The 16,930-nt window shown below is 37.6% G+C and overlaps 1 protein-coding gene across 12 annotated transcripts in view; it reads left to right on the top strand.

Annotated features, from left to right (window-relative positions):
* The window catches only part of LOC148878656 (Thioredoxin family protein), a 56,170-nt gene extending 49,229 nt beyond the window's left edge, over positions 1 to 6,941 (top strand). For 4 of the 12 annotated variants that reach the window (XM_088957951.1, XM_088957943.1, XM_088957961.1 and 1 more), the window contains 3 exons: positions 3,991 to 4,114; positions 5,945 to 6,061; positions 6,714 to 6,941. In XM_088957951.1, the coding sequence (XP_088814077.1) occupies positions 3,991 to 4,114; positions 5,945 to 6,061; positions 6,714 to 6,809 (337 nt within the window). In that variant the 3' untranslated portion in view covers positions 6,810 to 6,941. Of the gene's footprint in view, positions 1 to 3,990; positions 4,115 to 4,312; positions 5,086 to 5,901; positions 6,062 to 6,713 lie in introns of those variants that run through there. The other 8 variants (XM_088957986.1, XM_088957977.1, XM_088957998.1 and 5 more) reach the window with 3 other exon arrangements.
* The last annotated feature ends 9,989 nt before the right edge of the window (positions 6,942 to 16,930 follow it).

Below are 16,930 nucleotides of genomic sequence, written 5' to 3'. Positions count from 1 at the left end.
TTTGAGTCTGAGCCATTCTTCCCTGCTTCTCCTATGGGGAGAGTAGTAGTGTGGAAGAGGAGAAGCAGGTTCAGGTCCGCCAAGTCTCTCTTCCTTCTATTCCGGACCTTGCTCCCTTTTGTGTCTTCCAACGTACACGCCGTAGAGATCAGCAATGTGATAGAGATGTGGAGCAGTCAAACATTGAGCAACCGACACCGTTAGACTCCCATGAAGTAAGTCCAATCCCTGTTGCACCTACTGATACCCCTACTCCTATTGTGGATGACCTTGACATTTCTATTGCTCAAAGAAAGGGAGTTAGGTCATGCACTACCAAACACCCCATTACCCAGTATGTCTCCTATGATCACATTTCCCCCTCGTACTGAGCCTTTCTATCTATAGTTGATAGCATCCCTGTTCCCAGAAATGTCGCAAAAGCCTTAAAATGCCCCGAATGGACAGATGCCATGAAGGAAGAGATTGATGCTCTTCATAAAAATCAAACTTGGGAATTGGTGGATCTTCCAAACGGGAAAGATCCCATGGGGTGTAAGTGGGTGTTTACAGTTAAACACAAGGCAAACGGGACAGTTGAAAGGTACAAAGCAAGATTAGTAGCCAAAGGGTACACTCAAGTGTACGGGGTTGACTATGATGAGACTTTTGCTCCAGTAGCTAAGATGAACTCAATTAGGGTTCTCCTGTCATTAGTTGCTAACCTTGACTGGGAATTGCATCAACTGGACATAAAGAATGCCTTTTTAAATGGTGACCTAGAGGAGGAAGTATACATGGTTCAACCCCCTAGATTCTGTGCCAAGGGAAGTGAAAATAAGGTGTGCAAGCTGAGAAAGTCTCTTTATGGTTTAAAACAATATCCCAGAGCTTGGTTCAGTAAGTTTCACATGGCGGTTCAGTAGGTAGGCTTCAAACAATGTCAGTCTGATCATATACTCTTTGTGAAGAGATGTCAGGAACAGGTTGTTGTATTGATAGTGTATGTGGATGATATCATCATTACAGGAAATTAGAGTTCAGAAATACAAAAATTGAAACAATCCCTTGCATCTGAATTTGAAGTGAAAGATTTAGGTCCCCTGAAGTATTTCCTTGGAATTGAAGTCGCCCGCTCAGAAAGGGGTATCTTCATTTCTCAAAGAAAATACACCCTTGATTTATTACAAGACACAGGAAAATTAGGTGCACGGCCAGTAGATACTCCCATGGATGTTGAACACAAGTTGGGTGACTGTGATGGTGAACCTTTGAAAGATGTGAAACAGTTCCAAAGGTTAGTGGGAAAGTTGATTTATTTGTCCATGACCCGTCCAGACATTGCCTATTCAATTGGGGTTCTAAGCCAATTCATGCACTCTCCTAAGAAACCATACATGGAGGCAGCAAAGAGAGTTCTTAGATACTTGAAAAAGTATCCCGGAACAGGTCTACTATTCAGTAAACATAATCACCTAAGGGTGGAAGTTTTTACAGATGCTGATTGGGCAGGTGCCGTGGATGATAGAAAGTCCACAAGTGGGTATTGCACATTTATGGGAGGAAACCTAGTGACTTGGAAAAGCAAGAAACAAAGTGTGGTAGCAAGGTCAAGTGCTGAAGTTGAATATAGAGCTATGGCACATGGGGTGGCTGAAGTCCTTTGGCTAAAAAATCTTCTAGGGGAGCTTGGAGTTGTTGTTCATAATCCTATGTCTCTTTACTGTGACAATAAGGCAGCCATAAACATCGCCAACAACTTTGTCCTACATGAGAGGACCAAGCACATTGAGGTGGACAAACACTTCATAAGGGAAAAATTGGAAAAAAGGGAAATTTGCATCCCTTATGTCAACTCCAAAGAACAACTCGCTGATGTCCTCACAAAAGGGCTTCCATACTCGCGGCACACTGAGTTATGTGACAAGCTGGGCATGATAGACATATTCAGCCCAACTTGAAGGGGAGTGTTGTGTGGATTATTTAATTGTTATTTTATAGTTGCTGTTAGTGGGTTGTCAGCTTAAGATGCTGCCGGTTAGTTATTTTCTTTCTTATTAGTTTGTTTCTAGGGAGTGCCGCCAGGGGCATACTTGTAATCTCCCATTCCTTTTATATTAAGTTAATATAAATAACTAAACTGGCGGCAGCCAGAGGAGGTTCTTTTGTCTCTCAATCATATCTTCCTTTTCTTCTCTTTCTCTCTCTCGTCTCTCTCTCTCCATGAATGATTACAGAGAGCTAGTCCATGAAACTCTCTGAAAACTGAACAACACCATAACCCAAAAATGCAATGGTAAAACTCTTAGTCCTGTGGGGTAGGCCCCCAGTAAAACTTATGTCTCTATGCCCTGTATCAAGCAAGATAATGTGGTGAGAAGTTAGCACCTCATAATATTATGGACATATAAGAATATATTTATGATACAATAAAGACCATAGACAAAAAGGAAAATGGTAACTGAAACTAAATTAAATATGTTTCAATCGACATAATATTATTGTGTTGCTAGCCCATAAATTTATGTTTTTAAGTGTGTGTGTGTTTGTATCGTCATCATCATCATCATCTAAGCCTTATCCTGACTATATGGGACCAGCTACATGAATCCAAAGTTTGTGTATCCATTCTACAGTTCATTTTACATCTGAGTTTTCAAAACTGTGCACAAGAGAAGAAACAACATTTCAGCATCATACTAGAGAGGCTAGAGCCTTGCAGAATGAACATGCGTATAGGTGGATCCTGAGATGTGTCAACCTAGTGGCTTGTATTGCTTGGGTTTCGGGGGTGGGGTGGGGGTTTGGTTCAGGAGGAGCGCATTGTATTTACAGTGGGCCAGGATAGGATTATATCTGTATTATTAGAACACTTCTATACTTTTGCTTGCCTCTTTTGAGGTTCTTTTAGGTCTTATCCCCTCCCTGGGTTGTAGACGATTATTATAATTTCCTTCTTTTTTCTAACCTAATAAATTTTAATTATTCATTGATCTGTTTCCCTCTCCCCTCAACACACACTCAAAAAAAAAAAAAAAAAAAGGAAAAGAAAAAGAATGGGCTATTGATCAAATACACTTTAACAATAGTGACATCAATTGTTTTTAGTTGTTTTTTCCTGAATGCATAGGCTATTGATCAAATATTTAAATGCACTTTAATAAAAGCAACCATGAACCAATTAATTTGGTGCCTTTTTTCCTGAATGCTAACAAAGCATTTGCATTACATGTAATATCAGAACGGCACAGGCATGCATATAGATGGGGAAAGGATTGTATTGGTGCAATTCAAGGACAAATGGATCCATAGATAAAAAGAGCAAGCGATTTGTGGTTCTTACTTGGGTTCTACTTTTAAGATCAAATCAATTTTCACTGGTTCCTGACTGGCAAATGAAAGAGAAGAGATAAAATGGTTTTCAGTGTTGACAAACAAAGGAAAATGTTACAATGATATGAGCATGATCAGCATCAAGTATAGGTTTACTTTTTTATTTTAAAGTAATAACATAAGGGCTTGACCAAAGACATTGAAATTACAAGAGATACATATGCATTTGCACATGCACATAGTTCCGTTCTTCATTTTGTTGACTCCTATGGCTTTGAATGAGAATGTACAAGGTTTTGGATGACAGACCTTTCATTAAAAGGCCATTACCAATGCTGGTCTGAGCTATCAAGGGTCTTGAGATGGGTGGACTGGGTACAGACCCAACTTCCAGTATTATGGATTATAAACCTTCCTGATGTTTGCCAGCCCGAAATTTTACCATCGCAGCAAGAAATAGCCCCCTACACACTGCCAAGCTATGTGTTTTAATGTAATATGGAACAGCAGAAAAAAAATGTGATTTGATTCTTCGAGACTAGAAATTCATTATTCTTTTCGTAACTCTTATATTTTTATAAATTGCTGCATGTTTCCATGAGAAATATTTATTCAATCATAATGCTTTTTTCTATATGGTGTTCAGAATACTAATAGTGTTTCTTTTGTAATATATAGCACACTGTTGACTGGATGGATGCCCACAATTCTCCGAGCTGGTAGAGGGATGATGCTCTGGGACAAAGCCAGATTGGAGCCACCACCTAAAAAGTTGGAACTTTTCTCATTTGAAAATAATCCAGTAAGATAGTGTTCCTGCTTTCCACGTAGTCATGTACATTTGTAATAACCTTCTTATATTAAGTGAAGAAAAAATCTTCACATCATTGTGAGATGGAAAAAGCAAAAAAAAAAAAAAAAAGAGAGAGAGAGAGAGTTTTCCTGCATCTTTCATCACAGGAAAAGGTTTAACATCTTTGTCATTGCAATTGTGCAACAGAATGAATAATTTCAATAACCTAAGACATGGAGAAATGCTTTTAATTATATGGGGAAGTTTTCTAGAAGCAGATGGAGATGGAGGGGTGGCTGGAGATGGCATGGATGTTTTCAAGAAGCAGGAAGATTTATCTGAAGGATGGTGGTTTCAGATAGGGGAGTCAGGAAAAAGCTGTGAAAACATTTAATACAGTTAGGAGATTCAGAGCTCAAAAGAATAGAAAAAAGTCAGCAGCAAGTTCCAGTTTCAAAAGTCTTTGCCTGGATAAGTTCGTCAAAAACACAAAAGATCAGAGAGAAGGCAACTAGAAGATTGTTCTCAAAAAGCTGACAAGAAGAGTTTTTGAGTGGGAGTCTGAGTGGGTTTGGGTAGTTGGCGTAGGTTTCCGGTGGGTGTCTATATTGGTTTGTAGGGTCTAGGTTTTGTCTAAGTGTAGCAGTTTGGTTTTTTTCTTGTTTAGCTGGTTTGCAAGGATTTCTATTTTTGGGTTGGGTTTCTTTTTGGGGCTTGGGTTTTTTTTACTTGGTTATATATATATATATATGAGGAAGTTAGTATTTTGTCCTTTCTGTATCCAAAAACAAGAAAAACAAAGGGACATTCATAGAATTAGGATATTGTAATCAACATTATCCATCCTGTGCAATAGCTTCTGTTTCCATGTAAGTTTTTATTGATTTCTAGCCTTTTCATTTGTCATTTTGTAATATGTACTTGGGCATTTTACTGTTAAAAGAATCAATAGATTAGTCATTAATTACTGTTCTTGATGTGATTGATTGATGTGGGTCAATGTAGCTTAGTGATTAAAATGGGTTATGTTCTGCTAATTGTTGAGAAATTGCACATCTATATTTAAGCATATATGAATATGAGAGATGAGGACAGTGAGATGGATGAGTCATATTGTTTAAGTTGAAGGTACTGAAAAGACGAGAAAGTCAAACAGCATGTGAACCAAGTTACATTGGCATAGTAGTTTCTTCTACTGGATGAGTTTTTCCTTTTCTTCCCCCCTCCTTTTTCCCCCATGCATGCACATTCCATCTCAGTTTAACTATCAAAGGAAAAATAGAATGCACCAACCAAACATTTCATAGAATGAATGAAAAGATTCTCCCTGTAGCACTTCTTAGGCAATTCCTAGGTTCATTGCGCCATCTAAGGCACCACAGCATGGTGTCCTAACCTTTGCCAGATCATGAATGAACCTATAGAAAGCCTTCATTAGTCACTCGCAACCATGTAGTCAATCCTAACCCTTTTTCTGAAGCTTTGAATGATGTTACTGATTACACGGTTGTGTGTGTGTGTGTGCGTATTCACTAAAACAACACACAACAGATTCAAAAAAAAAACCCTAATGCATGCACACATATTTAGTCAAGACCCCCATATTTGGCAATGAAACTTTTCTTATGATTGAAGATGCTAAAATGACTTTTCTGCACACACTATACAATAGCTTACTATTAGGGGAGAAGTAAAACGAATCAGCATCTTGGTTAACTCTATGCCTTATGTCGTGTTAGCAAAAAAGTAGTATCTCATCATCATTATAAAAGGTAGTATCTCACCATTATTGCCAGATACCACAAAAGTGTAAGTGGCCAACATCTCTTTATTGTTCAGTATGCACGGATTGTGCGTGAGGCACTTTGTGAGTTGGAACTTCCTTACATCCTTCAAAACGTGGGAGAAGGATCCTCAAAGTCCAAATTACTTCTTGAGATATCTGGTTCCAAAGAGGTAATTGGTGAATTCCATAAGTACAGATCAAGCACGCACGTAAATTACTCCTATTGTTTCAATGTCTTCGCAATTAACACATACATGCATGTAATTGTATTACAGGTACATGAATTATGCTCTAGTCTTGGGCATCGTGATTAATTTATGAATAGGATATTTCTGCATATATATCTGAAAAAGCAAAAGAGAAAAAAGAAAAATATCTACTGATAAAAAAAAAAGAAAAATATCTTAACTATTTTTTTAATTCATTTCATATTCGATTAAAATTTCTCTTAGGTTCTGTTAGATGGCAGCCTTCTCAGCCTTGAAATTCATACAATCCTTTAGCCTTGTTCTGCCTCCTAGTGCACATGCATGCACTTGACCAGCATCATTTGCTGACTAATGATGTATCTGCATGTTCATTGTTTTTAATTCAATTTCATAAAATGTTTTTCACCTCACTAACGGTGTACTGCCCCAAGTGCAAAGATTCCATTGCACGAAATGACCTATCTACATGTATGTGATGAACCCAACAGTCATTAGCTTCTAGATGGCATATTTGTAATTTCTGTAATTATATTTTACAAACTGAATTGGACACTTGTATGCGCAAGCAGCGTGGTCTTGGGAGCATTTATCCAGAGCTGACTACTTCTTGCAGGTACCTTACCTTGTTGATCCCAATACTGGAACTCAAGCGAGTGACTACAAGAAAATCTTATCATATTTGTTTGAGACATATTCATCAGAAAAATAGTTTGCCTTTTCTCTTATCACAGTACGATTATCAGATGTGCTATTAATCCCCTCACTGTTCTGACATTGTTAAATATTGTAAAGAGCACAGGAATAGGGATTGGAATTGGAAATCCGTTTCCTTCATGTGTCATTTTTTCATTGTTCATTTCTGAGTACTTCATATAGCGCCATAGCTTTAATACTTGTTTTTTTGGGTAATATAAAACTTAGTTTAGAATTTACCCATAAATTTCAGTCATCAAAACAGAACTTGTCTTCACAGTTCCGGTTACAGGGCCATCTACATTCAGATGGACAGAACTTACCTGTTAACTTGGTGAATTTCATAACCATGTTTTGTTTACAGGGCCATCAGTTGATAAATATCACCTAACGTCTAAAATTTCTTGTCTACTGCTCCTGCACAATTAAAATAAGTATAGGACTCCTGGACTCCCGTCGCCTAAGATGTAAATCAGTCCTCAAAAATTAGGTGTAAATTTGAAAATTAGAGATAAAAAGGAAGAAGAAAAGTAAAAGCAACAGTACAAAAAAAGAGGATGGCAAAAAGAGAAGGAAGAAGAAGAAATGTTCGAATTATTCTTCCCTTTCTTCTCTAATCCTTTTTATTAAGAATTAATGTTAATGTAATTACAAGTATGCCCTTAAGTGGGCGGCCAGATAGGTAGTAACATAAAGAGATCAAACAAAAAGAAATAACAGGCCCATTAAGAGAGGCCCATTAGCTAACAAGAAAAAGAAAGGATATTACAAGAAAAGATACTAGGACCCATTCGGCCCAGTCTCTTTACATCCTACAAGTCAAGAAACTTTGCACTCTTAGTGGTCTATTGGCCTTATTAAACATTACTTCATATATCCTAAAATTTTCTAGCAAAACCCTTTGACAATAAGGTAATCAATGTTTGCAGAAGAAATTTCCTAGAAGTTCTGTTTCCTTTGCTGGACAACTGTAATCAAACTAAAGTCCTGAAAACCTAACCCGTTTGGGAGGGCTTAAGCACAGTGGCTTTTGCTTTCTGAGGTCGGCCCCACTCAAACACTTATAAGCTATTTTAGTGAAAAATCCAGAAAGCCCAAATTGTTTGTTAATCAGTCATTTGAAGGGCCCTGTTTCAGCGTCTTTGAATAGCTTATCCGGATTGCTTCAAAGCAGCTGGACCAGCTTAGCTGAATCTTCAGCTTAGCCCTCTGTTGCATTGGGCTGTTGGCGATGGCATGTTTTAGACAAATCCCAAGCAGCACTTTGGCTACATCAGATAAGTTTATAGGCATTTATACTGTACATATTTTCCATACTGTACATATTATTTTATATGCATTAGAAAATGAGCTGCAAAGCTTGGAATTAGTTTAATGGGTAAATTGCTGAAGCGCTGAAACCTCCCCTGAACTTTTTTACCGTTGCTCAAACCTCCCTAAAGTTTGGTACTTGCAATTACCTCCCACAAACTTTGTGACAGGCTCAGTTTGAAAGGAGTACAAGTACCCTTCCGAACTGAGATATAGCTGCAAGTAGACTACTTTTGTTAAAATCTTTTAATAAGGGGCATGAAATGTCCAAAATACCTATACAGTTACTTCTCAAAATGTTAATTTTTTCATTTTTTTTCATATGAATCACTAGCTCAAACCCTTCCACTCTCTTTTCTGAAATTGATTTGTTTTCAAATTTATCAATCACTCAAAGGTTAAGTTGCAACTTTAAATTCTCTTTTTCTATTGTTGCTATTTTTTTTTTTGTAGAAATCAGCCTCAATAGTAATTGTATGGGTATTTTGGACATTTTGGTGCCTTTTGTTAGATTCTAATAGAGGGGTCTACTTCAACTATGTCAGAAAATTCAAGGGGAGGTTTCAGCAATTCTACTACATTGTAATCTAATATGTAAACAATCCAGAGGGTAACATCATCCTAAAAATCAATGGCATTTTAGGATTTTAGAAATATCTTATAGGGCACTTAGGCATATTCCATCCATTTCTTTAATAGAATGGTAATGGTGTGTATTATGTAATTAACTGATTATTGGGTGAAATTTTGGGGAGGGGGAATCCGACTCAAAAATAGAATAGAGGGTTAAGTTATGCCGGGTCCTTTGGCTCAGTTTGGAAGTTATATAGCCCCAAAAATTATTGGGTGCAAAACCTTGTATTTTGTACTATTTTGTATGTATTTGCAATGTACATATTTGTATTCGTACTCCTTCCAAACTGAGCCTTAATGTTTACCTTTATTGATGTATGTTGACTTATGCCTTGAATTCTTGTTTTGGACCTGCTACATGACCAACCCGACTTATGTGATGAAAACCCGAAAGGAAAAGATCATTGAGGTCTGTGGTGGATGAGGAGGTTGGTATGGACCCGATCTGTAATCTATTTATGGATCCGACTGAATATGATAAGTTGCTTTCAGATTGGGGGTGGGGGTGGAGATGGGATATCTAGATCTATCAATCAATCAATCAATCAATCAATCTCTCTCTCTCTCTCTCTCTCTCTCTCTCTCTCTCTCTCTATATATATATATATATATATATATATATATATATATATATCTTGGGCACAAAAAGAGAGCTGAATGTATTGGGGTTTAGAGAGGGGGAGAGGTTTAGATTTGCTCTGAACCGAAGTATGCAAATCTATGAATTCTCTGCTTTTTTTTTTTGTTTTTTTCTTCTCATATCTCTATTTTGTTTCATTATTGTGTTCTTTGAATTTGTATTTTTGGGTTTTGCACAACAATATATTTTTGGGGATTTCAATGAGTTCCTCTAGCCTATAAGTTGAAGTGTTCAAAAATAAGAGAAGAAGAAGTTGTTTTTGTCAAGAGTCAATGGTATGTTACTGTTCACACCCTGAAATCTTTTATTTAACATATTGAAGAAAATTACAAATGGGCCCTTAAATAGGCGCCCAAATGCCAAGAAAAAAAAACATGAGAGGACATGAATGCCCTTACAATCTCAACACTCTCCCTCAAGTTGAGACTAGATATTTGTCATGCTCAACTTGTTCAAATTAGCCAATTGATCTTCAAACCTCACAAAAGGTAAACAAATCTCTTTATTGGCAATTCTTTCTCTAACGAAATGTCAATCAATCTCTATATGCTTTGTATGATTATGTTTAATAGGATTGTGGGCTATGTTTATGGTAGCTTAATTGTCATAGTATAATATCATTGGAATATCAATCTACACTCCCATTTCTGTCAACAAGTTCTTTAGCTATAACAATTCGAAAACTCCATGATTCATAGCTTTGTACTAGATAGCTTTGTACTAGATCAAGCCACGACTAATTATTTCTTACTTCTTTAAGAAATAACACTATCACCCACCAATGTACAATAGCTAGAAGTAAACTGCCTATCATCAATAGAACCTACCCAATTAGCATCAGAATAAGCCTCTATTTTTAGATGTCCATGATTAGAATACAACATCCCTTCAAATAGGCAAGTATTTTATTCACTGCTTGCATATGATATGATCTAGGCTTGTGCATATATTAACCGACCGCACTCACAACATATGATATATTTGGTATAGTCAAACACAAGTAGAGAAGGCGATCGACAAGTCTTTGATACACAACTTTGTCAGGAAGGACATCTCCATCATCAACTCTCAACTTATGATTGAGATCAATTGAAGTTTCAGTTGGTTTACAATCCAATTTCCTGATTTCTTGAAATAGATTAATGACATATTTCCTCTAAAAAATATAAATGTGAAGGGATGGGAGATCCATCATATGGATGGCTGAACCATGCAGGGTGGCTGAGCGAAATTTCAAAAATTTCTTTCTCCCATCCGGGAATCCTATTTCCTAATTTAGAAAATTTGCATTTTTCAAGATTTGTTCTTGAAACAAAACAGACCAGATCTGAAACCAAAAGGAAGCAAGTAGGGATATACCTAATACGGAATTACAGTAACTCCCAACATAGGTGTTCACGTCCAAAGAGGTTACCAAATCTGTCTCCACTAAAGATGGCACAATGAATGTTGAGGCAGGATTATCAAGAAGGGTTCTTTAGCAAGAACTTGTGATTCTTCAGCAAGAATCATGTAGGGTTGTGTGAGCATGACTTCAAATTGTTTCTTCACCAAGAAACAATATCAAGAGCAGTTCTTGATCTCTCTGGGAATCTTTCTATAGAAAAAGATCGAACTAGGCAGGGCAACAAGAGTAGATGAAGAAAAAGATTGCAGAAAAAGAGGTAATTTTTCTATAGAATTCGCCCCCTTATTTATAACCTTTCCTGGATCAACTTCCTAATCCAATTAGGAATGAATTTCTTGATCCAAATCTAATATTTGGATCTAGACTATCAAGTGTATAAGACTTATCTTACTCAACTGCTAATCCTAATTAGATTATAAACCTAAATTTGTCCATTTAATTAAATCACTTAAGCTTAGTTCGAAATGGGCCTTAGGCCCATTAAGTCACATAACTCACTTTACCCTTTAAATGTTGGTTAGTTTGGATGTCTTTGTATGGTGTGGGACCCTAGCATTGATCTAGACATCAGCCACATGAGTTCAACCCAGCCTTTGTTACAAGATTTGGCTGAATTCGCTGCAGAACATAGTGAACCCATGAGTCCATTAGTATGGACTCTCAATGGGCCTAACATTTACACTAAATGGTCCTTGGTTCTAGCCATCTTGTGAAGGCCCGTCAGGTATAACCCTCAATGGTCTTACACTTAACCTCTTAGCCCATGATGATCAAACACTGCCCGACAAGAGAGGACCTCTTCCTCAGCTACAAGGAACAGTATTACACTCTTTACTCACATGGATCCCGAGAATTAAAACCATTTGCAAACATTTTGTGAAACCATAATATATATGCATATCTCTATATAAATATATTTTGCCAAACAAATCTCAACACTTTGAAATCAACTGCTGGCATTTTAGGTTTCCATTAGAGAGAGTGCATTCTTCGATCATTCACTTTGTCCGAAAAAGGGGTCGATTCTGTCACAATGATTATCTACTCAGGTGAATTCTTGGATTGTCCCATACCCAGGTTTTGACCCCCTCTAAGGATCTCACTGATTGGCATATCAAAGACAGCCCAATCCAACACCTAATGTAGTACCATAATTGAGTTTAGGGGTCAGGTGTAACATTCCAGTTTTTCCCATCCGTCTCCAAGGTCTAGGGCAATATTAGAATTTGGTCCGATTTAGGGTTTCAAGAAAACTCACTATGTATTTACCTCAGGTCTCACTCTAGTAGTTGAGACAAGCCACCCCAACCCACTTGGCAGCACATCAGTGTCAGCCTTGGCAGGATAAAGCTCCCCAGGTTTATCCAACAGCTATGAAGATTCTAAACTAGCATGAGTCTCATTAATGTCCAGTTTAAGGGTATTACACAGAAATACACCATATAACATGAATCAAATATGTAGTTTTATTCATTTACAATAAATGTCATAATGAACATCAAACTGATTGGAGCTAAGGGCATACACTGTCTAACAAAATGCCCCTCTTTGACCTTGTGACCTCAATCCCTAGGAAACACCGGAGATTTCCAAGATCCTTAATTTCAAATCAATAGCAAGAAAATACTTTAGCAATTCTAGAGATATCATCCCCTGTGATAACAATATCACCCATATATATACTATCAACATAATCACTTTTCTATTTGCTCTCTTGATAAACAAGGTATGGTCAGCTTGAGATTGAGAGAAGCTAATTTTTAAGATAGATTTTCTAAATCTATCAAATCAAGCTCTAGGGAATTGTTTAAGGCCATAAAGGGATCTCTTCAAACAACTAACCTTTCCTTCACTCCTAGGGATGTTCACTCCAAGAGGAAATTCCATTTAAACTTCTTCCTAAAGGTTGCCATTAAAGAAGGTATTCTTAACATTACTGATAAAAAAAAGGTATTCTTAACATCTATTTGATACAAGGGCTAAGAATAATGGGCAACAAAAGACATAATAATTTGAATTGAATTCATCTTGGCTATTGGAGCAAAGATTTCTTGATAATCAATGTCGTAAAACTGAGTGTACCCTTTTGCCACAAGCCGAGCTTTATATCTTTCAATTGAGCGATTAGCTTTATGCTTCATCGTGTAAACCCACTTACATCCAACAATAACTTTGCCCATTGAAAGAGAAACAATTTTCCATGTCTGATTTTTCTCAAGCACCTCCATTTCTTAGTTCATAACATCCTTCCAATGAGGGAACTACATTGCCTCAATAACACTAAGGGATAAAAATAGAAGCAATGGAAAAGATCTAAGCACAATAAGAGAGAGATAAGGTATTATAAGAGACATAATTTGATATAGGATATTTAGCACATGTCCTTTTTGCTTTATGAATCGCAATAGGAAGGTTAATGTTAGAAGCCACACTAGGAGGCTCAGTAACAGGTTCAACACAGGCATCAAAAATAGGAAGAGGTCCATAATCCAAATTACTTTAGTTTGGGAAGTCAATATTGTAATGGACATTAATATTTGGAGTCATCCTCTTTTTCCATTTGATAAACCACTGGTGCCAAGACCGAGGAATAGGAAGAGGCAGAAGAGGCACAAGAATAGTACTACCACCACAGGGGGGAGGAGGAGGAGAAGGTGAAGGATTGACAACACCAGTTACAGCTGGAGAATGAATCAACATACAAAAATGATCCAATCTTCACTAATGTTGAAAGCTATTATTTTACCTAAGTATAGTACCATAGAGGTACTATTGTACTTTTATTTTTTTATTTTTTTTAGTTGCTGTCGCCCTAGTATATATAACAAATAGTTGGCGTTGCCAGCATGCTTTTGACTCTCAAATATTTATTCTCTCTTCTGTTCTCTCTCCTCTTTCTTCCTCTCTTCATTTCTCCTTCATCACTACACTGATAACATGGTATCAGAGCGGGACCATTAGATCTGAAAAGGAGAGATCACCTATACTTTCAGATCTACTGCCACCATCTATAGTTCGAGTGATTGATGATCTACCGCCATCATCTACAGTTCTCACGCCTGAAATAATCTCTATTCTTCCCTTCTTTTTTTCTAGCCATGCGCCAAGGCAGAACTTGTATTAGGTCTGCTAATTGAATGTGAGGTGACCAGCACCTCTGTATTTACTTTTTTGTGGGGTTGACTGACCCCTGGAAAATTTTGTAGGTTGATAAAGACCTTTATGAGCTGCGATAGCAACTTTTATGCTGAACCGTAAGGTCAAGGTGACCTATACTTGCTGTAATAACATCCGTCTTTGATGCATAAATCCAAAATTGATCTGTCAGCCCTGTAACTACACTAGTGTTTATCAAAAAGGGGGCCTATTAGTGCTGTAGTGCTGTAACAGCACCTGTGTTTTTTCAAAGAAAAAGGGGGGGGGGGCTCCCTTTTCTCCCTTGGTGTTAGCCTTTTTTTTTAAGGTTTTGTCCCACTCTTAAGAGTTTTTTGAATATGTTACCATGAGTAGTGAAGATTCTTCTATATGTCCAGTGCTTCCTCAATGCAGAATGGAATGAGTGGGGGTGTGGACCTATCTTTTTCCATGGTTGTTATTCCTCTCAACGGTTTAAATTATTTGGAATGGTCAAGAGGGATTAAGTTGTACATTACTGCAAGGGGAAAGATAGGTTATATAAATGAGAGAATCAAATAACCCAATTCTGGGAGTGCTGAATATGACAAATGGAACCAGGAAAACAGCATGGTCATGTCCTAGCTTTTAGTGTCTATGCGACCTCAAATAAGAAGGAACTTTATGTGGGCTAATACGACAAATGAAATATGGGAGCAAAAAAAATCAACCTATTCTGAGCTGCGTCACTATGCAATGATTTATCGGTTACAGGTAGAATTGTCCACTTGTAAACAAGGGGAGAGATGTCTTTTTGTGTACTACTCAGACTTGACCTCTGTCTAGAAGGAGTTAGATCATTATTAGAGTGTGGACTGAAAGTGTGATGAAGATGCAAAATTATACACGAAAAGAGAGTGTTTGCTTTTCTACATGGCTTGAATCCGGCATATGAATCCATCAGAGTTCAGATCCTAGATAGCAAGGATCTTTCCTCCGTCTAGGAAGTTTATGCTCTTGTACAATCAGAAGAAAGTAGAAGGAGCTTGATGAACAGTTCTTGAGGGGATGCAGTTGGGTTGGCACCAAAAGGAAGTGTGATTACAGGTGGTGGGAATACCTTTAAAAGAGGGGACTCTAATAAGGGGGCAGATGACAAAGACAAAGTGTGGTGTACTCATTTCCAGAAACCCCAACACACCCGAGATACATGCTAGGATCTTCATGGGAAGCCAAAATGGGCTCAAGATTTGAATAAGAAGCAATGTTCAGATATGAATATAAAGTCAAGACAACAAAGTACAAGAAAGAACATTGTGGCAAACATGGCCTCTTAGGAAAATCAGCTCCCCATTACTACTGTGACATCGACTCATGTCTCTGGATTTGACCCAAGGGAGGAAATTATTAATTCCTTCCATGACCATTTAGAGCTCTATTATAGAGCAATTCGTCAGATGGATGCCCCTCCCTCAACTTCATTTACGTCTACATCAGGTAACTCCGCCACAACTTTCCATGTTGCATCTCATACCCTTGACATTCCCTGGATCATTGATTCTAGAGCGTCTAGACACATGACTGGTACGCCTTCTTACTTTCAAACCTATCGCCTCTTTTCTAGAAGAGACAATGTGAGACTAGCTGATGGATCATACACTACCATATCTAGTCAAGTAACCATTTCTCTTCCTTTTGGCCTTACCCTCTCTGATGTTTTACATGTCCCGAAATTTCCTATTAGTTTGTTCTCTATTAGTAGTATTCTTAATTCCTTAAATTGCTCAGTAACATTTTTTCCTTCTTATTGTGTGATCCAGGATCTAGCCTTGGGGAAGACGATTGGTAGAGGATGTATGGTGGATGGACTTTATATGCTGGAGAATAAGGCTAGACTTCAGGTCACAGAATCTAAGAGTCAGTCCTGTAAGAGTCAAGTCTATTTATGGCATTGTCGTCTTGGTCATTTAAAAGTGGTGTTTCCAGAATTTTGTAAGTCGATGTCAATTTCAGATTTTTCTTGTCAAACTTACCAATTGATTAAGCAATGTAGAACTCATTTTTCTTCAAAAATTAATAAATCTAAATTTCCTTTTCACATTGTTCATTCTGATGTGTGGGGCCCTGTTACTTTACCATCTGAGAGTGGCTACAAGTATTTTATTACCATTATTGATGATTATTCTAGATATACATGCGTATATTCTATGCGAATCAGGGATAAAGCACAAAAAATTATCCAAGATTTTCAACGGATGATCTTCACCCAATTTCAAACTGAAATCCAAAATTTTCAATCAGATAATGCCAAAGAGTATTTTCATAATGATCTCACGAAATTTTTTGCTTCACGTGGTTCACTTCACTGTAGTTCTTGTGCCCGAACACCACAACAAAATGGTGTTGCCGAAAGAAAGAACTAACACCTCCTTAAAGTGGCCCGGGGTTTACTAATCCATATGAATGTCCCGAAATGATTTTGGCTTGAGGTTGTCCTTTGTGCTACCTATCTCATCAACTGTATGCCCTCTCGTTGGTTAGAGTGCAAAGCCCCACATCAGCTTCATTTTCCTAAGGCCCCCCTTCTTTCCATTCCTCCTCGTGTGTTTGGTTGTCATTGTTTTGTCCAAAATCTATCACCTACTTGTGAAAAATTAGACCCTCGTACTATTCCTTGCATCTTCCTAGCATAGTCTTTCACTCATAAGGGATATGCTGTTTTGATCATGTTTCTCGGAAGTTTTATGTTTCCATGGATGTCTCTTTCTTTGAGAGTGAGACTTTTTTCCTCATTTCTCCTTAGGGGGAGTGTAGGAATGAGAAGAAACTGGTTTAGCTCCCTCCTAATCTTGATCCTCCTCCTTTTCGTGTATTCTTTTATCGTCATAAAAGCCAATCAAGTTCAAGAGTTGTAGAGAACCTAGAAGTTGTACCTCCAATGCCATCAAAATCTCTAGGGGCGGATCATACTCACTCAGGTATCTTGGTCCCTATCGATGTCCCTGACCCTATTGCTATTGATACCTCCAAT

The sequence above is a fragment of the Nelumbo lutea genome, chromosome 1 (genome assembly GCF_056320005.1).
Source record: "Nelumbo lutea isolate HS-2025 chromosome 1, American lotus-T2T, whole genome shotgun sequence".
Taxonomy (NCBI): domain Eukaryota; kingdom Viridiplantae; phylum Streptophyta; class Magnoliopsida; order Proteales; family Nelumbonaceae; genus Nelumbo; species Nelumbo lutea.
The sequence above is the reverse complement of the archived record's forward strand: the minus strand, read 5'-3'. Positions and strand labels throughout refer to the sequence as shown.